The sequence below is a fragment of the Phyllostomus discolor genome, chromosome 6, assembly GCF_004126475.2.
Source record: "Phyllostomus discolor isolate MPI-MPIP mPhyDis1 chromosome 6, mPhyDis1.pri.v3, whole genome shotgun sequence".
In the NCBI taxonomy this organism is placed as follows: Eukaryota; Metazoa; Chordata; class Mammalia; order Chiroptera; family Phyllostomidae; genus Phyllostomus; species Phyllostomus discolor.
In genome coordinates, this window is record NC_040908.2 from 35,933,445 (window position 1) to 35,959,371 (window position 25,927).

Consider the following 25,927-nt stretch of genomic DNA (forward strand, 5'->3'; position numbering starts at 1 on the left):
GTTACCTATTTTAGTCTCTTCTGTTACAACATGTATCTTCAATATGAAAATTCATTCATATGTAGTAGATAAAAAGCAATACAATTGCCCAAATGAGAAGTCATGATTTTTCAAGAGATGACTATGTTTGCATTGTGGCAAAACATAACACTACCTGACTGAACAAAGTGTCCTGTAATAAAATATCTAACACACACCCACCATCCACATCTTCTTACTCTTACTCCAGTGTACACATGTATCGCCCTACCAGAGTGTGGGCTGTTCTTTTGAGTTTCTGTTTGTTTCATGATGAGCATATTAAATACATTATATTAAACCTGTATAAGCATCCTGGTTATAAGAATCCAAAGTAGTGAATAAAAAAGAAAAGCTTTACATTTTAAGGGGAAAATTGAAATAATACAATGTTTTGAAATAAATGAGAGAACTTACAGGCCTGAGGGAATCTACATTGCTTAGATTCAGGAACAAGGAGGAGAAAATAAACGAAAGAAGAGCTTGTGCTTCCCAGTTACCATCTGCTGTCTAGTGCAATTGGGAAACGCTTTGAAGAGATCAAGATGAAGACTGTAATGCCAAGTGATGCCCAATGCAGTTGAATAGCACTTTGTGGCCTCTAGGCTCATTAGAAACCATACAAACAACTTCCTTATGAAAAGAGGAAATTCTCAGAACAAAAGTGGGATTTCTATTTTAGGCTGGCTTAGGAAACAGAAAAACAGAACAATAAACCAGAGTAATCCAACTCTGGTAACAAAATATTTTGCCCTAAGGATGATGATGTCCTTCTTTCATTTTACCTCTTTGTAGTAATTGAAAAACCACAGTACTTTACCACACTGATTTTCAGCAAATGGTGTCTGGACAGTGGCTATCCACTAAGGAAAAGAATTAATGTATTACCTCCCATGTAAAGTAGACATGGAAAATATAAAACTGCTATATGGCAAAAGACATAATGAACTAAAAGATAAATGACCAAACATGCAAGTGTAACTTGTGACAAAGAGTTAGAATTCTTATATAATGTGTAATAAACTCTTACAAATCAGTAAGAAAAAATAAAGACTATCTCAGTAAGAAATGGTCAAAGGATATGAAAAGATAACACAGGAAGAAACATAAAGGCTAATGAGCATGAACCAGTACTCAAATTTAAAAATGCAAATTAAAATTTTGCATCATTTTTAACTTAGTAGATTGGCAAAAGCATTTTTCAAAAAATTTTAAAAATAACTTAAGTTTTTCTCTTTGGAATGAATTTATTCAAAGGAAATGAGACTTTGGTTCAAAAATATATGTGCAAGGATGTTCATTAAAAAATTGTTTTTCTTTTAAAGATTTTATTTATTTTTAAAGAGAGGGGAAGGGAGGGAGAAAGAGAGGGAGAGAAACATCAATATGTGGTTGCCTTTTGCTCACCCCTGACTGGGGACCTGGCCCTCAGCCCAGGCGTGCCCTAGACTGGGAATCCAACCAGCAACCCTTTGGTTCCCAGGCCAGGACTAAATCCACTGAGCCACACCAGCCAGGGCTACAGAATGAGCCACACCAGCCAGGGCTACAGAATTGTTTATAAGTTTAAAAAATTGAAATAATTGCATCTAGTAATTGATCATTAGTAAAATAAATCAAGGTGTATATATATTTTTTCACTTAGCAATTCTGGAGAATATACCCCTTGGAATAGTCAATAAAACCAACATTTCTTAAAGCCACAAAGATGTTTATGTCAGCAGTTTGTAGAGGGTAAAAATGGTACAGCACACCCACATCAGGGAGAAAACTGCACACTAATGATCACATTTATGCATCCACATAAGATATTATGTGTATACACTAACGAAATAAAAATTAAATGGTAGTTTATAGAATACTATGCAGCTGTAAAGAAGGTTTTATATTTTTATATGAAACAATGGCCATATATTAACAGTAAAAAGTTTTTTAACTGTATATGTATGTCCCGATTTATGTAAATATATAAAGTTGTTTGGAGATATTCTGAGACAAGCACTTGGACCATAGATACCCATCTAATAGTTGATTTGATGTTATTTGACCTAAATTTGGTTACATAAACACTTAAATGAATAATTTTGATTTTGCCTTTGAAAAGGTCCTAATTCTAATTTTTTTTCCCTACCTATGCATGAAAAGTTAAAGGCCATGGGGGTACAAAAGGTAAAGCCTTGCAGAGACAATCAGCAAGTCTTACAGAGCTATTTTGCTCAACTTTGTATTTTCAAGTGACGCTTTAATTACAAACGCTTTTAGGCCAGCAAGTTTGCAAGTGGTTCGCTCTTACTTGGGTTCAAAGCCTTTCAAGCCCTTTCAACTGGAAGCTGGGGCCCGGCAAGACGCCCACTGTATCATTTCCAAGCCTTAGCTCCCACGCACTTTTCTGAAAAGGGAGCGTGTCTAATGCGGCCCAGCAACTCCGGACCAATGGGCAGAAGACTATCTCTTGATTTACTGTTCTCTTCTAGCCAATAGGAAACGTTCTTCAAATGCCCCTCTCTAAAATGCGCAGGCTCCGCAGAAGCAGGCTCCACTTCCGGGCGGCTGCCGGGAGCGCAGCAGTTGCCATAGCGACCATTTTACGTTAACTAGTTTGTAGCTTTCATCCACAGCGGCCGTGGGAGCAGCTCTTCACCAATTCCTTCCCGGCTCCCTGCGGCGGAAAGGCCTTAGCTGGCTGCCGGGGTCTGGCCCAAGGTTCCGCGGCACTCCACGGGGTCCGAATGGCTGCGGAAGAGGAGGAAGAGCTAGAATGGGTGATGGAGAGCATCGCGGGGTTCCTGCGAGGCCCAGACTGGTCCATCCCCATCTTGGACTTTGTGGAGCAGAAATGTGAAGGTAACAACCAGAACCCGAACTGACAGTTCTTTCTCGATTCTTTCACACCAGCAGCCGTCAGGGCGGTGGTCTCCACAAACCATCTCCATCTCTCCGGTCTCCACTTTGTCCGCCAGGTTTAGAGCTGTGTTTGTGGAGGTTTTGCTGTCACTACGCCAGTGTTTTCTTTGCCAATACTGGAAATGGGCACCGAGACTCCCCTCCCTCTGGGCCCAAGTACACATCCGAAAAACATTAGACTTGAAGCCCATGTTTGGTCTCTCCCCCGAACCTGCACGTTTCTGCTCTGGGCAGGTGCACTGTTTGAATGGGCTTCTTCAACAACTTCCCAGTGGCGTGAGGGGAGAAGGGCCAGTTTGTCTCTGACTTCCGTCAGATCCCGCAGGTCAGAACAGCTGACCGCAGAGAGGGGCATGTGAACACTGCAGGCCCAGAACCGGCGATCCCAATGGTCTGTATTCAGTTTATTGAGCTTTGACTCTTGGCTATACCAAGAATGGGTGCTGGTGGTGAGGGTATCTTCTAACAAATGGGGCACCTAAACGTGGCTTAATATTCCCTGTGAGGGAAGGTCATCACCATGTTCTGAACAGTTCGTTCACACTGGGACTTTTCCCCTCAGTCCTTGGAGACAAATTAGGAACCAGAAATAATGTCCTAGGAATGAATGCCCAACTGTTACTGTGGTTGTTCAGTCGGGCAAGACTTTGATGGTAGTAATATCCATTAATCATTTGAACTTCTGCCTTATGCTGGAGAGATTAGACTTGTTTTGTAAGGTTCAGGGGTAGAACTAGGGTCAGTGGGTACAAACGACAGGAAACCAAATTTCTACAAAGTGCTTCATAACACAGTGCATCCCAGAGAAGTTAGCCTTCCTCAGAAAGTATTGAGCTCTCCGGGCAGTAGCAGTGTTTGAATGTATCTGACAGCAACTTAGTGGAAATGTTACAAAGGGGAAATTCAACTATCAAATAGTTGGTTATCCTGGGTGGAGGATTTAAGAACCCTTTCAGCTTTAAGATTCCATGAATGTGGTAGAGAGAAGTTTAGTTTGACCACTGAATCTTTTCATTACAATGATTGAAATTCAAATAATATTTACCATATGTTGTTTCTATGGGTAATTTTTATTTATTTATTTTTTAAAATTTTATTTTAATCATTGTTCAAATACAGTTTTCTCCTTTTTACTCCCAATCCAGACCCCCTCCCCACTTCCCTCCCATTACCACCCTCCCCTTAGTTTATGACCATGTGTCCTTTAAGTTTGTTCCCGTGAACCCTTCCCACTGTCCCCTGAAATTCCCTCTACTCTCTTCTGTGGGCACTGTCAGCCTGACCTCTTATGGGTAATTTTTAAAGAAATTAAAAATAATGTATATTTGTGTTCTTTTTAAGAATGTAAAATGTTATTATGAAACTCATGAAGCATGTGGAATTCTGACCTCCTTTATGAGAAAAAGAAATTCTGTCATCTCTTGATTCCATTTGCCCTACAGTGACTAAGTGCTGAACTGGAAAAAAATTCAAGCGTTGTTCTTCTTTTTTTATCCCCAAGTATCTAAAGTGGCTGCATCTCAGTAATAATGCACCTGACTGGGTGATTATTATTATTTTTTACACGGAAACAGTAATCCTCACCTTTATAAGCATGTAATGTAGTAATTTGTTTTCAGAATTAATCAGAAACAGCTGCTGTGTTGCATGTGGCTCATTGTTATATAGAGCAGATGCCAAGGAAATGAAAGTAACATTCCAGTGACCCTTGAAATAACAGTCTTTACACTTCTGAGTTAATACTCTGACTTTGGGTTGTCAGTGTGCTATTCTCCACCTCGACTATTTTAAAGAATAATTTTGTACAACTCTGTGATATAAGCATTTATTTCAACAAACATTGATTGAGTGCCCTTGTGCTAGAAGCTGGGGATAGAAAAGATGAATAAAACAAAATCATTGTGCTTGAGAAATTTATAATTTAAGACAGGTAAATGGAATTTAAATATAAAATGGCAGGTGTTATAATAAAGGTAGGCACATGGTGCTACATTTTAGAGTAAGGTATCTAACCAGCCTAGGAGCTGGGGGAGTGGGTAGTAGACCATGAAGAATGTGCCACCTTCATGCCGTCCTTCAATATCTTGAAGAATGGTTAGGACAAGGGGGGCCAGGTAAAGGCAAAAAGATCTAGGACTGGCTTGAATGGGGTTTGAGGTGTTGACTGTGTTATATATGGTGTTATTCCAGACAATTGTATTGTTAAGAATGCAAAGATTGGGTTTTGGAATAGTGGGAGAGAGACTTGGGATCCAATCTTGGAGGGATTTGTCTGGCCGTCTAAAGATTTTGTACAGATTTCTAGGCAAAGAGCAGTCATTTAAGAGTTTTAAATAAAAAAATTACTGAAGTTAGTTTTGCATTTTTGAAAGATTGGGGGGTTTTAAAAAGTTTATTATTTGTAATTCTTGAATTTGTCCTATTTCTCTAATTAGACTGTTAGCTCCTTGAGGAAATATATATCTTTCTAATGCACATTGCTTCACACATATGATTCAGTAAACATTTATTCTGGTTTTATTTAACTTCAGTATTGATTTATATGTAGTAAAAATGGCCTAGTCACTTGCAATAAAATTTTCATCAGCAAAGGTCCAGTACTATAAAATAATCTGGAGCCTATTGTAAAAGGAATTAATGTTTAAAAACTATTAATAATCCATATAAAGAAATTGCTGCCTTATATTATTGACTGAAAAATAGCAAATTAGTGTTTGTCTTACATATGAAGTAGGTTTTAAGTAGGAAGAATAACTTGTTTACAATTAACACTATACACACACAAGGGTGGGCAAAAGTAGGTTTACAGTTGTTCATATGGAAAATAATACAAGAATAAACTCTGTGTTTCATGCATTCAAACTGTAAACTTTTGTCCACCCCAGTAGAGAACGTATGTATAAGTATTAATATATACTTATAAGTGTATATACAAGTATCTATTTGTAAGAGATAAGTAGACTTTTATTTATTTATATATTTTTAAACATTTTATTTATTTATTTTTAGAGAGTCGGAGGGAGGGAGAAAGAGGGAGACAAACATTAATGTGTGGTTGCCTCTGGCATGCTTCCTACTAGGGACTTGGCCCGCAACCCAGGCATGTGCCCTGACTGGGAAATCAAACCAGCAACTCTGGTTTGCAGGCCTGTGTTCAATCCACTGAGCTACAACAGCCAGGGATAGACATGTATTAGCATTACTGAAATGATTTTTATGCAATATTTTTATCTTAAATTTAGTTTTTGATGATGAAGAAGAAAGTAAATTGACCTACACAGAGATTCACCAGGAATACAAAGAACTAGTGAGTATTTTTCACTAATTTTAAAGGTAATTAGAATAATGGTAATTTTAGCTCTTCTAAATTACAAAATGGATTTGTCCATTAAAATTCTTTAATTTAAAAAAATTCAGTCTACCCTAATAGTACTACTAGTTGCATCAGGCTCCAAGGTTTGTCTTTGTCTCAGCATCTCATCCTTATGACTTCTTATCTCTTATACTCTAGCATCTAAGGAATGGATTTGGGACAACTATGTTAAAGGATCTTTCATCTAATGTTTAACTTTTATTCTTCTTCTGCTGATGCATCCAGAGAAGTGTTAATTACCAACGTAGTCAGGGTTGTCTTGTGATTTTAAAGAATCACTCTGGGTAGCAGAAGAGTTGTACCTTATCAAACTTCATAATTCTGACTTCAGTTATTTCTAGTAAAGGAAATAAAATTTCATTTGATTCTCTGCAAAAATTTTAACTTTTTGTTGTTTACTTTTTTAATGAAAGATATCACTGCCACATAGTATAAATTTATGTAGATTAATAATTATAAACAAGTGTTTGATTATACTTTTCTAAACTTACACTTAACACGAAAACTGTCATTTTGAATTTTTCTGTGTAAAGTATAAAAGTTAAACTTTCTCTTTTTAGGTTGAAAAGCTCTTAGAAAGTTACCTCAATGAAATTGGAATTAATGAAGATCAATTTCAAGAAGCATGCACCTCTTCTCTGGCAAAGACCCACACATCACAGGTTTTTGCTTCCGTGTTATTCCATAACGTATATTGATAGTTTTGACAAAAACATCCACGGTTTCACTTAAATTTGCTATGTTTGATTGTCAAAGTATAGTATTCTTGACATTGTACTAATTCATCATATTCGAGTTCTTTTTTATCACTACCTTGAAAAATGATAATTTGAGACATTAATGAACTGGTGAAAGTTCTTTAAAAAAGAACTTTCTGAACTCAGAACTATAGTAGATGATAGGGTTTATCCAAACCACTGTTTTATTTTTATAGATCTCTGAGAGTTTTGTAGGTGTCCCTTTTTCAATCTTAGTGAATCCACAGTACATGGCTCCTGGGGCTTCCTTCTCTTGGAAGTACTTATATTGTCTTATTAGTTCTGCCATGCTGGGCTGAAGTAGATAAGAAATTGGTACTATTTTACTTCCATTTAGAAATGAGAAAACTAATGCACAAATACATTAAGCAACTAATGCAAAGTCTATAGCTAAGTAAGTAGTAGAACCAGGATACCAGTAGTAGAACCAGGATACCAGTAGTAGAACCAGGATACTCACTTGGGAGCCCCTTGCTCAGGCCGAGGACAGGGCTATGTTACTACTGCCAAACAGCCTTCTTCTCAAAGAGTTGCTTTAGCTTTCCAGCATCTACCAAATAAACTATAATTCCTTAGTGAGATGATAATGAGGACTATCTGTATGTGTCCAGAAATTGCATTTTTAGCCTTCTTCTCCTGCTATTGTTTTCGAACACAGTATGTACTACAGTCATTCCAGGCCACTTGCCCTTAAAAGCCTTTAGTCACCTACCTTTGCTTATGCTATTCCTTTACTCTGGAATGTTTGCCCACCACCTCCCAAGCCCTTCCTCCTCGTCAGGGCCTGGCTTAAATGTTATTTGTTAAGTCAGCTTTCCTGATCCCTCTAGTCTGACTAGCATTCACTCTGCCTCAGTGGGCACTTACATTTTTGGTCCTCTACTTGATTTGGAGTTTCCTGTGTCTGCCTTACTAGATTGTAAATCCTTTGAGCTGTTTTAGTATCTTTGCATTCCCAGCATCTGGCACAGAATTGAGAACTTAGATCCTAGTAGGTAGTTCTTAATTATTGTTAGCTTACATTATTTTTTTTATTGTGGCTCTTCTAAGAGCTTGCTTTGACTACTGTTTAATCCAGCACTTCCTGCTATGGTTCTCTTTCCACAACTTTTGCTCATTGATCACCTCTAATTCTAGAAACAGAAAATCTTTAATATAACATGACATTTAAAGAAATAGTAAATGTTATTGGTATGCCCACACTAATGTAAGCAAATGAGATTAGTTAATAATTCTATAAAATAAAAGTTGTTTTACAATTCACCAATAGTTTTTGTTCAATATGCACCATAGTTTTAGTTTAAGACATTTGCATTTGTTTTGATTTTTCTTGTTTTTCAGGAATATTTTCTGCTTTGGCTAATATTTGTCAACCTCTTAATTAAGCTGTTATGTGTGAGTCTGAATTACTTTGTGAATAAAGATCTTCACTGTAATATTAGATACACCCATCTTTTGATATTGTTATCAGAATAACTTTAAATTATTTGTGAATAAAGATGTCCAGATTTTTAAAATTTTGTTTTCAGATCAAGAATAACACATCTTTCTCTTTTGCTCTATTATACAACACTTTTTGATTTTGAATTATTTGGAATTGATTGGTACAAGGAGACAAGCCTTTTGACACAGACAGAGCTGGATGTGAATAATAGATCTTTCATTTATTAGCTGTAAGACCACAGACAAAAGTTGTTTTACAGTTCTCCCTTCTTATCTATTCTGATTCTAAATTTCCACATCCATAAAACACGGATAGTATCTACTTTGAAAGGTTTTTGTGAAATTTAAGAGATAATGTTCATAAAGCATTTAGCATAATACCTGAGATATATGAGGTCGTCTATAAATGGAAGTAACTCTCTTAATTATCAGTAGCTATTTTGGTGGTTGATTAGCACTGTGCTAATCAGGCCAGGGTCATGGGTTCAATCCCCATGTGGACTAGTTAGCTTTATTCTCTTTTGGAGCAAACTCTACCACCAGATACTGAATAGCAACATGATCTAGTCAACCAAGGCCATCACCATTACCAGAAAAACAGCTCAAAGAATATTGGTTATTGCTTTGCAGCAATCGAATCATCTTTATACATAAGATCAGAATGCTAATTCCATTATGCCCATATGGGGTGCCTAAGAATGAATTCAAGAAACCAATTCCTGGATGTAGGTCCTTGCCTTTCATGACTTGGAATACTTCTTTCCAGCCCCTTCTTGCCTATAAGATCTCTTTTGAGAAATCAGCTGACAGTCTGATAGGAACTCTTTTGTAGGTAATTGTCTCCTTATCTCTTGCTGCTTCTAGAATTCTCTCCTTCATTTTAATCTTGGCTAATGTAATTATGATGTGCCTTGGTGTGTTCCTCTTTGGGTCCAACTTCTTTGGGAATCTCTGAGCTTTCTGGACTTCCTGGGACCTACATCTACAATTGCTCTATCCAGCAAAGCTTTCATTTAGAATGGAAGGGCAGATAAAGTGCTTCTTGGATAAGGTCAACTTAAAGGAGTTCATCATCACCAAGCCCTTATTATATGAAATGTTAAAGGAACTTATCTAAGAAAAAGAAGATAAAAAACATGTATAGTAAAATGACAGCAAACTCACAGTTAATAACAACCATACCCAAAACAAACAAAAGCAAACTAAGCAAACAACTAGAACAGAAACAACCACAGAAATGGAGATCACATGGAGGGTTAGCAACAGAGGAGTGGGAGGAGGAGAGAGTGAGGAAAAGGTACAGAGAATAAGTAGCATAAATGGTAGGTAGAAAATAGATAGGGGAGGGCAAGAATAGTATGGGAAATGTAGAAGCTAAAGAACTTATGACACATGGACTTGAACTAAAGGTGGGGAATGTGGGTGGGAGAGGGTTTGCAGGGTGGAGGGGAATGAAGGGGGAAAATGGGACAACTATAATAGCATAATCAATAAATATATTAAAAAAAGAAGAAGAAAAAAAGAAACCAATTCCTTACCCTAGATAATTTAGGAAGTAATTTTTGTTTTGTTTTGGTTTGCCTGATTTGATTTTGATTTTAAACCAGTTGCCAGTTCCCATTATATTTGTATTGCTAAAGCCAACTGGAAAGATTCTTTTCACTTGGTTGGTCATCATTAGACCTAAAGCACATTCTTTGGACATTCTTTGTGTATTCAAGTCAACAGGAGTAATAGGGGGTCTAATGATGTTAATGAGCCCTGACCAGGTAGTTCAGTTGGTTAGAGCACTGTCCTGATACACCAAGGTTGTGGGTTTGATCCTCATTCAGGGCACATTCATCGAACCAATGAATGCATAAATAAGTGGAACAACAAATTGATGTTTACCTCTCTCCGTTCCTTTCTCTAAAATCAATAAATAAAAATTTAAAAACATGACCTTAATGAAATAAAGAACTCTACTTTAAAAAAAAAGGAAAAAAAAGACTTTGGGCCCTGGCTCATGTGGCTCAGTAAATTGAGTGCCAGACTGAAAACCAAAGGGTCACTAGTTCAATTCCCCATCAGGGCATGTGCCTGGGTTGTGGGTCAGGTCCCCAGTAGGGGGTAAATGAGAGACAACCACACATTGATGTTTCTCTCCCTCTCTTTTTCCCTCTTTTCACCTGTCTAAACATAAATAAATAATCTTCAGAAAAAAAAAAGACTTTGGAAGAGCATGTTTTTATTATACAAGCCTGTCCAGAAAGTATCCATCCAGAATCAGCTTGCACTGTCAGTTGCTGATCTTTGTTGACTGTAGCCTGTACACATTCAACATTCTCAGGTGTTCTGCTTATTGTAGGCCTTTCAGAATGTGAATCACTTTCAACAGATTCTCACACATCTTTGAAGCATTTGTGCCACACTTTGACTTGTGCTGCACTCATTGCATCATCCCCAAAAGCCTTCTGAGTCATTTGAACAGTTTCCATGGAGGAATGTTCAAGCTTAACACAAATTTTGATGCAGATTGGTTGCTCTGCTTGCTCAGTCATTTTGGATACATCACAGTACCCATGCTCACTCAACAGCATCTACTGCTCCCCCACTGACTAGTATAGTTAGGTTGTCATTGTTCACACATGCACATTCCAGTCCACTCTCCTTGGCTGCTAGGTTACATTGATGTCACACAAACCATTCTTGCTATATTAATAATGACGACTTTTTCCAGACAGACCTCATTGTATGTGTGGTTTCTTTAAAAATGCTTATGACTTACAATATTTTTCTCAATGATCCATAAAATTATGACAATATAATACTGAGATATTTATTATTTTACTAGTCTTCAGTTGAATTACTAATTGTGGTATTTTCTATTTGAAATAGCCAAAAGTGACTTCCTTCATTGCCTGTGACTGTTTTTTTGGTGAGAAGAGAGCACATATTGATTTTGATGTATTGCAAAAGCCAGAGACTTCTATATGGCAAACTATTTCTTGCTTTTGTTTTTTTTTTACTTGATTTGTTTTGACATTTGTAAAGTAGACATTAATACCTTCAGAAACATCTGTAATAATAGTAATTTGGGAAAATTATGCTTTTCCCCCCAATAACTTGGATCATTGAAAGATTACATGTGTAGTATAACTTTCATTTTCTAAAAATACACACAGGGTAATTAATAATATTTTGTGTGAGTGTTGGTAAGACTTTCAAAAATTAATAGAGTACTTTTTAGAGCAGTTTTAGGTTTACAAAAAATTGAGCACATAGTAGATTCTTAATATCTTTCTTTAGTGTAATATACAAGGTCTGTCCTGAAAAAGTCCATCCACTGTTAATGTAATGGGTATGGTTTGTGCGACATTGATGTAACTTGGGAGCCAAGGAAAGTGGACTGGAATGTGCATGTGTAAACAATGATGACTTCACTGTACTAGTCTGTGGGGATGGTAGATGCTGTTGAGTAAACATGTGTACTGTGTGGCTGTCACATTCATAATGACTGAACAAGTAGAGGAACAAATCTGCATCAAAATTTACATTAAGCTTGAACATTCCTTTGCAGAAACTGGTCAGATGATTCAGAAGGCCACAGATAGGGGCAACTGGTGATTGGCAGCTTCATCACGACAACACTCCTGCACATGCATCATGTCTTGTGCAGAGTTTTTTGGTCAAAAATCAAATCACCCAGGTGACTGAGCCCCACCACAGCCCAGATTTGGTGCCCTGTGACTTCTGACTTTTCCCAAAACTAAAATCACCTTTGAAAGGGTGATGCGTGGGTCACTGGCCAGCAGTGATCATGGAACGCTGTGGGTGGCTCGTCGAAACACGAGAAAACCATACACAGAGACAACCAGGTCCTGTGGAGGAATAGAAGCAGCAGGGCCACTCCTCACGTGGGGAGCACCTTGGCCACCCTCTCTCCTGGAGAGTGCCATGGCCACTCTCCCTGTTGGGGAAAGCTCGTAGTTCCCCTTCCAAGAGGGCTTTTATTGGTTTCGTTTATGTAAGAATTCAGGTAAAAGCTCATTACTCATTGCTAGGAAGTAAGGATCAAACAATAGATAACAAGGAAGTCTGAGGGCCTATTTTGAGTCAGGATCAAAGAGCTGTAAACTCTGAGGAACAAACTAACTTCCTCTCCTTGGACCCTTCTCATTCAACTGAGAGCATTCTAAACAAAGAGGTTTCACAGGAATTTACATGTTCTTTCTTACGCCTGATCACCCTGGGAATCTGCCCTTTTCAGCACAGAGCTGCACCACCCTGTCATTGTTTCAGGCTTAGGTGGAGCAAGGGAACTAAGGCAACCAAGAGATAAGGAGATTTTCTCCCAGAGGACTCAGGCTATGTCAAAGCTGAGGAGCGAGGGTCCATCACCCCCTTTTGCTGTAGCCCCCAAAGTCCTTTGTTGGGGACCTTCCATGTGATCATGCCTGTCTTAGGTCATTCCCCCCTTGGGGAATCTTACCCGTCATTGGCTAACCGACCAAGCTTTGGGGTTCAGTTATGAATGAAGCAGCAGAAGCAGCGCTCCTGCCAGGGAGATAAGCTTTTGTCTCCTTGTTGGCTTATGGTCCAAGGCCACTCCCTCAGCCTTAGCCTGGGGGGGGGGGGGGTGTTACAGCTTCTGATACCAGGCAGGGTGGTTCCCACAAAAGGGAAGAGATTTCAGACCTTCGATGAAATTTAGGAAAATAATGATGGGGCAGCTGATGGTGATTGGGAGAACGGGTGAGGGTCCCAAGGTGCCTACTTTGAAGGAGACAGAGGCATCATTGTCCTACATACAGAGTTTCTTATATCTTGTATGTTTTTCAATAAATGTTTCTATTTTTCATGTTGCATGGCTGGATACTTTCTGAACAGACCTTGTATTTGTTAACAATTAATGAGCCAATATTGATATATTATTATTAACTGAAGCCCATAGTTTACATTAGGGTTTACTTTTTGTGTTTTATAGTTCTATGGATTTTGCTAGATACATAATGTCATATATCCACCATTACAGTGTCATACAAAATAGTTTCAGCACCCTAAAAATCCCCTTTGCTCCGCGTATTCATCCCCTTCATCCTTGCCTTAAAATCCTGGGAACCACTGATCTTTTTGCTGTCTTTCTAGTTTACCTTTCCAAAATGTCATATAATTGGGATCATAGAGAATGTAGCCTTTTTCAGACTGGCTTCTTCATTAAACAATATAAATTTAAGGTTCCTCCATGTTGACTTGTAGTTTAATAGGTTTTTTCATTGTGGAATAATATTCCATTATATGGATATACCACAGTTTGTTTATCCATTTACCTTTTGAAGGACATTTTGTGGCTTTCACTCTGGAAATTATGTATAAAGCCACTATAAATATTCATATTCAGGCTTTTGTGTGAACACAAAGTTTTCTGCTCATTTGGGTATATACCTAGGGGTGAGGTTGCTGGATTAAATGGTAAGATTAAGTTTAGCTTTGTAAAAAGCTGCCAAACTCTCTTCTAAAGTAGTTTACCAGTGATAGGGAATGTAGTCAATAATATTGTAATAACTATGCAGGTATCATATGGGTGCTAGTCTTAATGAGATGATCTTTTCATAAGGTACATAGCTGTCTAATCACTATGCTGTACACCTAAAACTAATACAATATTGTATGTCAACTGTAATTGAAAAATAATTAGAAAAAAAATAAAGTAGTTGTACTATTCTGCATTTTCACCAGTAATGAAAGGAGTTCCTGTTGTTCCACATCTTCATCAACACTTGATATTGTCAGTTGTTTTGGTTTTAGCCATTTTGATAGATATGTAGTAGTATCTCATTGTTTTCTTTTGTTCATATTTAAATTGAATTGTTAGTTTTCAAATTGTTGAGTTGTAAGAGTTCTTTGATTTTTTTAATTGATTGATTTGAGAGAGAGAAACAAAGAGAAACACTGATTTGTTGTTATGTTTATTGATACATTCATTGGTTGATTCTTGCATGTGCCCTGACTGGGATGGAACTTGCAGCCTTTGTATATCTGGATGACACAAGACTTTTGTTGCACCTCACAAATTTTGATATATGAGTATTCTATTTTCATTTTCATTTAGTTAGAAATATTTTAAATATTTCTTTTGAGACTACTCCTTTGACCTATGTATTATTGAGAAGTGTGTTATCTCCAACTATTTTAGATTTTTCTATCTGTTGTTCTGTTACAGGCTTCTAGTTTAAAATCATTATGGTCTAAGAGCAACTTTGTAGCATTCTTATGTATGTATGTATTTATTTTTTATTTATTGAGAGAGAGATAGAGAAAGAGAAACAGACAGACAGACAGAGAAACATCGATGTGAGGGAAACATTGATCAGTTGCCTGCCATATGCATCCTGCCCAGGATGGAACCCACAACCCAGGCATGTGCCCTGACCAGGATTTGAACTTGCAAGCTTTCAGTTTTGGGGACGATGCTCCAACCAAATGAATGACACTGGCCAGGGCTGATTCCTATTCTTTTAATTTATTAAGATGTGTTTTTTGGTCCTAATGTCATCTATTTTAGTGAATGTTTCATGTGCGCTTGAGAAGAATGTGTATTTGTCTATTGTTGGATAAATGTCAATTGATCCAGTTGACTGAAAGTGCTGTTCAGTTGAGCTATGTCCTTCCTGGTTTTCTGCCTGCTGAATCTGTCCATTACTGATAGGGGGAATTGAAGCTTCCAACTATGATAGTGAGGTCATTTATTTCTCCTTGCAGTTCTAACTCTTAATGGAGCAGTATGAATGTATGAAATCACTTGTACCTTTCACAATTATGGTGTAGTTTAACTCTGATCAAAGATAATCATAGTGTAAATTTAGGCTAAGTATAAATATGCCTAAATGTCTTTTAAACTTTTTTGTCAGATTCTTAAAGACTCAATGTTCATTTTTTTGTTAATGTGTTTTTCTCAAACATAGATAACATCATATTTATTTTAACTCATAATCTTTTTTGAAAGTATTGTAGTTTGACATTTCAGTTAATTTAAAGGATACTTAAGACTGTTGTTGCTTTTAAACTACTTGCTAGTTTTTTGGAGTAACTCTTTAGTTTCTTCAACTGCCCTTATTGGAAGCTCTTAGGAGAGGGGTGATCCATATTCTTGAATCATAAGAGTCCAATTGCTGTAACATTTTAGGTGTGGCACAATACTGATACTTAGCCAGCTTCAGAAGGGCCAGAACAGCTAATTTTATAGGTCCTTTTCTGTTTAAAAAGTACTTTTTGCCCTGGATGGTTAGCTAAGTTGGTTGGAGCATTGTCCTATACACCAAAAGGTTGTGGGTTTGATCCCCAGTTGGGGTGTGTACAAGAGACAACTTAGAACACACTTGGAGAAGCCCTGGTTATAACTTTAAGTATCAACTCAAACTCTTTCTTGCTAAAAGCTCTAGTTGACAGATTGTCATCAATAGCTGTGCCCTTCAAATGTTTGAGGTTAAAGTACTTGATACTACTTTTATAAGAAGTCTAGGAAGCCCCAGAACAAAGTTATGTAGTGATATAATCCCAGAAGGAGGCCCTAGCAGATATCACTAATGTATAACAGAGGCTGCAGTATTATTTTACTACTGAGCTCTGGGCCACAATTTTTAAGTGGAAAACAAGTGAAGCCTATTTACAATCACTGCCCTGGGCCTTTTGAACAGTATATATGACTTTCAGGGAAAAGAAATTTTTTTCCTGCAGTTGACTCCTTATGTACATCAAAGAGAACTGCACTTGCACTTGATTTTGCTATACAGCGAGTGTCTAGGGTGTGAGCTGGGTGCTGCAGGAAGGGCTCCTTCCTCTTCTTTGCTTAGAGCTCTTTGGTAGTGCTTTTGTTGAGGTGTCTCTGACATTATTGCTGCCACCTCCCTGATGAACAATAATAGGACACGCTTCATTGCCTCTGCATGATTTTGTGTGATCGGCTTTTCCATTAATATCATGTAAAGCTTGAAATAAGATTGTAGTAAGATGAATAAGATCTGAGTGTTTTATTTTGGGTTTTCATGCATTTCAAATTTTATTCTACTTCTTATTGGTTAGCTTGGGAATTGATTTGCTCTTTGATATAGCAATAGTTCTGTGTAGGAAAGGAAATGTTAATTTGGGTATTCTAGGGTAGACACCTTTGTTTATTTTTCTAATTTATTACATATCAGTTTAATCCAGAAAATGATTGTACATCGTTGATTGTACATCATAATTTCTAACTACCTCTTCCATGAAACTTTCTACATTCAGAAAAATTACAGCTGCATTCTCACATTACTAACACCTCATTATATCATTCTCCAGACTTACTTTCATTTAATTGAGTGCTTTTATTAATTAAGGGATACTTCTGTAGTTACTGATTTATCACTAATCAGTAAATTTCAAGTGACAGAATATAAGCCAAATAGATCTATTTAGACCAAAAACCAAATTCAGATACTGTCTTTATGTGTAAAAATGTACAGACTTTAATTAATAAATGCTGTATTGTTAAAAAGTGATCATCTGATCCCTGAGTGAGTCGTTGTTTTTGTGTTGGTGGAAGGTCTTGCCTCAGTGTTGATGAAAACACATTGTCTGTGAAGTGCAATAAAGTGAGGCGTGCATGTAGTTTTATAACTGGAGTCTTCGTTTAACTTACAGATTTCTTTCCACAGGCCATTTTGCAACCTGTGTTGGCTGCAGAAGACTTTACTATCTTTAAAGCAATGATGGTCCAGAAAAACATTGAAATGCAACTTCAAGCCATTCGAATAATTCAAGAGAGAAATGGTAAAATGCCCAATTTAGAAATCTAAGTGCTAAATGCTTTCTTTGCAGTTCTACTATTCTGTTTTTAGTATGATCTTAAATGTAGCTGCTTTGTATAAATTTATATCAGGTTTGAAAATCTATGGCTGATTTAAGAGATTCAATAGTGTAAAATTCCTGATCAGTGCATATTTGACATGTTGAAAGCAGACCAGAATTTGACTTGATCATTTAGGTTTCTGAGAGCTTGATTTTCTTGCCCAGCCATTGTGTTTATGAAATTCAATGCTTTTGAGTGGTCACAGTTGTAGTTACTGTTGAGAGAATGTGACTACTCTTGGCCTGTCATTGTTGGGACCTTTGTTGTGGGCAATGGGTAGTTAAGATTGTACCACCCTCAGGTGGAAAAAACAAATCAGAGCCCTGGTAACCGTCAAGCTGTGCCTTGCCTGTTTCTCTAGCGCTTCCTACCTTTTTCCTTTCCCTTGTTGTGTACTTGAATTGCATTTGACATCTTGACTCAAAACATCTGAGTTTCTAATCCATACTTGTTATTGTACTACCTCCTTTTCAACCCCGATTCTTACCTCTGTTTCAGATTTCTGGCTCTGATAACCTGTCCTCAGTTTATGTGTTCCTTTGCTCAACAGATTTCCATCATCCTCTTTACCATGCCTATGTACTCTTTAATGATTTGGCAGCAGGACCTTTCCTTTGGTTGTTTCCCGAAGATATGAGAGCTATAGTTCGGTTATACTGTTTGCTTTCAAGGGTCTGGAACGTGCAACAACAAGGCTTCTGTTGTCGCAGGGAGAACATTAGAATGTTGCAGGGCCCCTGTTGTGGATTCTCCTCTCATTTGTCTGATGTGAGTAGAGATTCCGTCTGTTAGAACAAACCACCATCATAACTATCCCCTAAAATCCTAAGGTGTTTTTCACACAGTTAAGAGAGCTGTTATCTGTGGCTAGGATATCGATAATCCCACCCTTAATCCTCAGTGATGCATGACACTGTGCTGTTGCTTTGGTATAAATAAGTTTGGAAAACAGTCTCTGTCTTTCTACCATAGTTTGCTTCATAAAATCTTTTTCTTTGAATTTTCCTCAAACTATACTTTATTCTCACCTATGGGATAGAGAATTTGAATAATTATTTTCTGTTAGTTAAAATTGTTTTTTTGTGTGTGGGGGGATCATATTTGGTAAGAGAAATAGTGAAATTGATATTGCAGAAAACCTAAATGAAAGTGGTTCAAACAATAAGAAATTAGGACACATGGACAAGGACAGCAGTGTGCTGATTGCCAGGGGAAGAGGGGTATAAGGGGACTAAATGGTGATGGAAAAAATATAATGAAGATTAAGTTAAAAAAAATAAGAAATTATCATTTCACATAACAAAAAGTCCAGAGGAAGGGATGGAAGGAAGAAAGTCCAGGGTTGGTTACTTCATTCTCTCCCATTCTCAGGATCTTCTCTCATGGTTACACTCTGGCTGCATCGAATGCAGACTCAACAATTTCTCATAACAAATGGGCAATTTCTTTCTGTACTTCTTTTTGTTAGTACGACAGCACTTTCATGGAAGGTCCTCAGGAGTTTTCTCCTCAGGTCCTGTCCAGTTGGAGTCACAGGCCTTTATTAAACCCTCCAGCAGGGAAATGAGACCATTATGATTGGCTTAAACCAATAATGAGTCACTCTCAGGAGTTAGGGTACAGCAGAGCCCCACCTCTAAATACTTGGCTACCTGCTAACTGCACACACCTAGTTATTAGTAAGGGTGAGGGGAGTGATGTGGAGTAAAGCTGCTTCAGACCAGAGGCGAGGGCAGTTTGCTTGCATTTACACATAAATACTTAGTTTTTGGCGCAGCATTTTTAATACCTGTATTGAAGAATGTTGCTTTAGATCCCGCACTGAGGGCTTTAGAGCAATGTTGATTGTACTCAAAACTGCAGACCATTTTAAAATTGTCTTTGTGGTGAGAAAAATTCCAAAGCTCTCTGGATTCACCATTGTAGCTTATCAAAGAATTTGGGGGAAATGCAAATCAGGGCATTATTTTGATGATTTTGAAGAATTGCATACTGTTACATTATTCTTTTCATTTTCCTTATATAGGCTATTAGGAGAATACTAATTGTATACCTTTTGACTCAGCAAAAATGCACTTAAGATTAATGGGTTGTATAGCTTTCTGGTTGTGATTTTGTACTATGATTTTGCAAGATGCTACCTTTGGGTGAAACTGGGTAAAGAGTACATAGCATCACTCTATTATTTCTTGCAACTGTGTGTGAAACTGCAATTATCTCAAAATAAAAAGCTTAATTAAAAATGCACTTAAACATCAAGGGAATTGGAATAATAAAACTACTTTAATTTAGAGCAGATCTAAAATCCCAAAGTCATATGTGGATAAAGAAATAGAAGGTGCCCTGGCTGGTGTAGCTCAGTGGATTGAGCTCGGGCTGCGAACCAAAGCATCGCAGGTTCGATTCCCAGTCAGGGCACATGCCTGGGTTGCAGGCCATGACCCCCAGCAACCGCACACTGATGCTTCTCTCTCTCTCTCTCTCTTTCTCCTTCCCTTCCCTCTCTAAAAAAATAAATAAATAAAATCTTTAAAAAAAAAGAAATAGAAGGTAAAAATTTGAGACATGTATGTTGCTAATGTCATGAGAATATAATTATAAATATGAACAGAATGCCTATTACCAGTCTACTGCTTATCAGATAATCTAGGTAGTAAAGTAAATTAAACCAATACTTAAAATTACTTGCCATGAATTATTATTATTTGCCTTGAGCCTTGGTGTAGTTACTAGACCAATATCTGCATAGAAGCTTCGAGGGCAAAGGTTGTTTTATTCATCTTTATATTGCCCTAAAGTGCTTAGCACCAGGCATTTTTGCATGAAGTAAGCAGGGCCTCTCAGTATCATTTGTTGTAATATGAATGAAGAGTATTAGTGTGCTATTTCAATTAACAAAGTATTTTATATTTTATTTTATAAACTCTTCCCATTCAAGGGATATTTTTGGGAGCATAGTTTCATTAGTAGGAGCTTATTGAATTTGGTGCTATATCCTCTGATAGTTAGATTATGGAAAATAATAGCTTAAATTATTTTTTACTGCCATATATAATTGTTATTATCTTAATGGGCAATACAAATAAGAAACATTGCTGGGTAAAATTGTGGGGTATTTTTGGAGGGGCTGATTCCCTAAAACAAGAAAAAATCAAAAAGACCATAGTTAAAAAGATAATAGCTTAGAACATTTTTTACATGACAGATATTAATAAATTATTTTGTACTTCTTCTTTTTTTTTAGCATTTTTTTTAAGATTTTTATTTATTTATTTTTAGAGAGGGAAGGGGGAGAGGGAGAGAGAGAGAAACATCAATGTGCGGTTGCTGGGGGTTATGGCTTGCAACCCAGGAATGTACCCTGGCTGGGAATTGAACCTGGGACACTTTGGTTCCCAGCCCGCGCTCAATCCACTGAGCTACGCCAGCCAGGGCTATTTTGTACTTCTTGATGAAGTAGGGTAGTGAGAAATAAATGTTTTCACGAATTGATATTCTTCTTTGTGGTCTTTGGTTTTGAACAGGTGTATTACCTGACTGCTTAACTGATGGTTCTGATATGGTCAGCGATCTTGAACAGGAAGAGATGAAAATCCTGAGGGAAGTTCTTAGGTACCCTTCTTTAATTATTATTTGAATTAACCATTGAAATTTTGTAATGTGACTTGTATATATGCTTTTTACCCACAAAATACTATGAACTAGTAAAATATCTAAATTTTCTACTGAAGACTATGAAAGTGATTTATTATTTTACTTGTTAATAGCTATGTGTATGTTACATTTCTTAATGGACAAAAACAATTATTTTCAGATGACTCATACCAGATCACTGCAAATGGGAGGGTTTTTGCCCACTCCCATGTGGGAATAGGAAGTTAAATAGGAACAGGATGCAGTAGATCCATGCCTGGAAAGGGGTGTAGAGACCGGGAAGCCCCATGGCTGCTGGATCTCAGTATTAGAGGAGGCTTAAGCCACGTGTCTCACAGTAGGAGGCTGGACATCCAGATTCCACAGACCAAATAGCTGACTGGGAGGCAGGTAACCTACCAGGGAAAGAGAAAAATGGGAAGTGCCCACCCCAGATGACTGTTTTTCCTGTCTCTTCCCCACCGCAGTTACATGATTCTGAGCCAAACGCCTGGCATGGATGGAGTGGAGTGTGCAGCCCACTAAAGGGGCATTTCTTTTTCCTTGGGCCTGTTGTCCCTGACCTCTATGGGAGTTTTGGAAAGGAGGGGCAGTTTTGCAGCACCTAATTTTTAAATCTCCTGTGAGAATGTATAGGCTTAGGGCAAAGGAGACCTGCAGCCTCTGTGTCACCTGTAGAAGGGGCCTTGGCCTTTGGGGGCCCTTCCTCTCTAGCCACAACCACAGATCTCTTAGCATCCTGTTGTCACCCCACCTACTCACTGTGCCCCAACTCTAAAGCAGAAGGGGGGATAGGCTGATTGGTGGTAAGGAGCTCTAGGACTCACTGCTTAATTTCAGGGGATTTGAGTGGTTGTGGGGAGGGGGGCAGGTATGCAAGTGTGCAGGTGAATTTAGGTATTTCCTGTCTGATCCTACATTCCATGGCAGGGGCAAATGGGAGCCTGACCCAACACAGAATGCTTTGAGTTTATTGTTTTGGAGAGGTAAGGATATTTGGTGATAGGTTTATACTGGTTGCTTCTGGTGGTTGATTGGTGGTCTGAAACCGATCAACATTGTATTTATAGATTTTAAGGGCTTTTGAGGGGTGTGACTACTGTAGTAGAGCTTAGTTATTATGAACACATGGGAGAGTTGACCTGGCTATTTTATTAAGACTGCCTCAGTGAAGCAGTTTATAAAAGCTGGTAGGGCTTTGCCTAATGGCATTAGGAAAGCTTTGTGATAGCTCAGGTGAAAAACTAGAACAAGGGGAGAAATGGGTCTTCTCAGGAACGAGGCTGTAACTAAAGGGAGAGGTCAAAGTCTATATTAATGGGATTTGCCGTTCAAGTTTGGGTTTAGGGTTTCAAACCTGCTGAGCTTTATTTAGTGAGGAGTCATTCACATTGCCAAATGAAATGGATATGCCTATATTTTATGTTACTACCTACATTATGCTGTATATGCCTATGTATGTCCTTCTCAGTTGATTATAAGCTACTTTAAGCAAAACCTGATTATTTGCATCTTTGTTTCCAAAATTGCTTGCACATGTTGTAAGCTTAGGTCAGCATATTACTTATTGAATATTTTTTCTTTGACAAAAAAGCATCCCTATTTACTTTTCTACTTTATTTTATGTATTTCAGGAAATCAAAAGAGGAATATGACCAGGAAGAAGAAAGGAAGAGAAAAAAGCAGGTGCCTATAGAACATATTACTTAGTGACAGAAGTATTTCATTGTTGTTACATCTAGCTTTTGTTGTTAAAATTTAAGCTTATGTGAAACTACACAAGTTCTCTGAATATTCATATTATTTAGCAATTCTAAGCATTTATATATAACTTTACAATTTTATTTACTTTATAATTCATCCAGCAACCTACCTTTAAATTTCCAATAAAGACCGAGATTATTAACTTCAAAAAAATTGTAATATCATTTATATTTTGGGGAATTCCCTTTAAAAATTCCCCTTAATTTTATGTATAAAAGAAAACTAAGAAAAATATTTTATTTTCCTACTCTGCGTGATTCCTTTACTGTTTCGAAGCAGCAGCCACAGTTACTGCTGAGGGTGGCCTGTAGGTTGTAACTTTATCAGCCTGAAGCAGAGTGATTCAGTATCACACTTCCTGGCACACTGTCCTCCATTAAGAACTATTTCCATAAAGAGCCTAATCTTCCCCAAAGATAAATTACACATGCATCTGGCTGAGGTGAGGGAAGCTAATATTTATTCTTTCCCTTCTTCTAAGCTGCCTGTCTTTCCACATTTCCCCAAGTCTCCCCAAAGGGAAAGGAAACCTAATACAAACTCTCTCAATCACTTGAAAGTCATTTTCCTTTTTTCCCTTCAATTGCTATGATACCTTTTTGTATCATTCACTGTCTTGGAAAAACCTATTTTACTCCAGGGCCCCCAAAGAAGAGTGGATGAAAGAGAGATGTTTTAGGATTAAAAGTGACTCATGTATCTTAGAAGTAAATCTCCTTTTAGTAAATAAAGGTGAGATTCATAGATATTAATAAATACTTTTTAAAATGGAAGGGTTATAGAAGAGAAACCAGTTCAAAACTGCTATCAGAAGACATCAGTATTAACTCTCTGATTTATAAACACATTCTGGTAGGCTTTTTGAATAATGTTATGTTTTAGGAACATATGGTTTTTAAAGACTTTTTGTTATGGAAACATTTTTTTCTTTTTTTAAAAGATTTTGTTATCTATTTTTAGAGAGAGGGGAAGGGAAGGAGAAAGAGAGAGAGAGAAACATCAATGTTGCCTCTAGTGTGTCCCCCAGTTCCCCTGACTGGGAATTGAACCAGCAACCCTTTGGTTCACAGCCCGTGCTCAATCCACTGAGCTACACCAGCCAGGGCTGTTATGGAAAATTTTTAACACACAGAAGTAGAGCTTATAATAACGATGAATCTTCATGCACTCATCACCCAGCATTTAGGGGCTTATGATTTAGATATCCATGAATTACCTAAGAAGCTGCATGTGATTAGATTTTCCTCTGTTTTTAAGGAAAAACAAATTATCAGTTTACTCAGTTCTTTCCAAGATTTAAATAATGTCTTTGGTTTAAATATGCTATTCCATTTTAGAAATAGAAATAAACCAATTTGAGGCTTATTCAGGCATATCATAGTACTGGTATGTAGAGTATCTTAAGAGGAAAAGCACCTTATAATTCAGTGGTTTTATTTCTCTTAGAGTATTTCTTGGTGTTTTGCTCAAGGTCACATGAATAGCAGAGTGCAGTCTGAGTTTGAACCTACTTCTTGCTAAATCCAAAGTCTTAATCATACTACTTTGTTAATCTTAGCACTACATGATTTGAAATGGAATGTTTACCTATCTCAAAACGTAGAAGACGTAAATTACTGGAAACATCTTAAAAACTTTGGAAAGAGAGAACAGTAATTTTTTTAAACTAGTGTCTTTGGATCTCTTAAGAAGTAAATTAGTCAAAATTAATCTAAAATGTCTTTTTAAATTGTATTATGGATTGCTGAAGTTATCAGAGGCTAAAACAGAAGAGCCCCCAGTGCAGGCTAATGAAACTGCAAAAATGTGTAATCCCCAAGGGGATGGTGAACAACATTTTGCACAGCCACCCTCAGGTAAGCTTGAAGTGTTACTAAACTTTTTCTAACAATATGAATACATAGGATTGTAGAAATGTGTTACTTTCTCTACATACTTAATCTTAAAAAACCCCAGGAGGGAGTGTTGAATGGCCATTGGTATTTAAAGTTCTTTGTGAATTTAGCTAAAGAGGTTTCTTTTCTTTTTTTTTTTTTTAAATATATTTTATTGATTATGCTATTACATTTGTCCCATTTCCCCCCTTCTCTCCCCTCCACCCTGTACCCCCCTCCCACCCACATTTCCCCCTTTAGTTCATGTCCATGTGTCATACTTATGAGTTCTTTAGTTTCTACATTTCCCGTACTATTCTTGCCCTCCCCCTATCTATTTTCAACCTACATTCTATGCTACTTATTCTCTATACCTTTTCCCCCTCTCTCCTCCTCCCACCCCCCTGCTGCTAGCCCTCCATGTGCCCTCCATTTCTGTGGTTCTGTTCCTGTTCTAATTGTTTACTTAGTTTCTTTTGGTTTTGCTTTAGGTGTGGTTGTTAATATTTGTGAGTTTGCTGTCCTTTCACTATACATGTCTTTTCTTTATCTTCTTTTCTTAGATAAGTCCCTTTAGCATTTCATAAAATAAGGGCTTGGTGATGATGAACTCCTTTAACTTGACCTTATCTGAGAAGCACTTTCTCTGCCCTTCCATTCTAAATGAGAGCTTTGCTGGATAGAGCAATCTGGGATGTAGGTCCTTGTCTTTCATGACTTGGAATATTTCTTTCCAGCCCCTTCTTGCCTGTAAGGTCTCTTTGGAGAAATCAGCTGACAGTCTGATGGGAACTCCTTTGTAGGTGACTGTCCCCTTACCTCTTGCTGCTTCTAGGATTCTCTCCTTCGTTTTTACCTTGGCTAATGTAATTATGATGTGCCTTGGTGTGTTTCTTCTTGGGTCCAACTTCTTTGGGGCTCTCTGAGCTTCTTGGATTTCTTGGAAGACTGTTCCCTTTGCCAGATTGGGGAAGTTCTCCTTTATTATTTGTTCAAATACGTGCTCAATCTGTTGCTTTTCCCCTTCCGATTCTGGCACCCCTATAATTCGGATATTGGGACGTTTAAAGGTGTCTTGGATGCTCTTAATCTTTTCCTCAATTTTTTGAATTCTTATTTCATCCTGCTTTCCTGCTTGGTTGATTCTATCTTCCTTCTGGTCCACTGTATTGTTTTGAGACTCATATTCCTTCCTTTCACTATTGGCTCTCCTCCGCGTGTCTTCCTGCATCTGTTTTATGGTAACCTGCATTCTTTCATCTAAATTTCGACCAAA

General features: G+C 37.5%; 1 protein-coding gene across 2 annotated transcripts in view; it reads left to right on the top strand.

Annotated features, from left to right (window-relative positions):
• Window positions 1–2,550: 2,550 nt before the first annotated feature.
• The window catches only part of CFAP36 (cilia and flagella associated protein 36), a 30,668-nt gene continuing 7,291 nt past the window's right edge, over window positions 2,551–25,927 (top strand). The window contains exons 1-7 of one of the 2 annotated variants that reach the window (XM_028517313.2): window positions 2,551–2,862; window positions 6,165–6,229; window positions 6,856–6,957; window positions 17,166–17,280; window positions 20,884–20,971; window positions 22,648–22,699; window positions 24,528–24,633. In XM_028517313.2, coding sequence (XP_028373114.1) covers window positions 2,748–2,862; window positions 6,165–6,229; window positions 6,856–6,957; window positions 17,166–17,280; window positions 20,884–20,971; window positions 22,648–22,699; window positions 24,528–24,633 — 643 coding nt within the window. In that variant the 5' untranslated portion in view covers window positions 2,551–2,747. The remainder of the gene's footprint in view (window positions 2,863–6,164; window positions 6,230–6,855; window positions 6,958–17,165; window positions 17,281–20,883; window positions 20,972–22,647; window positions 22,700–24,527; window positions 24,634–25,927) is intronic. The other variant, XM_036027985.1, reaches the window with a different exon arrangement.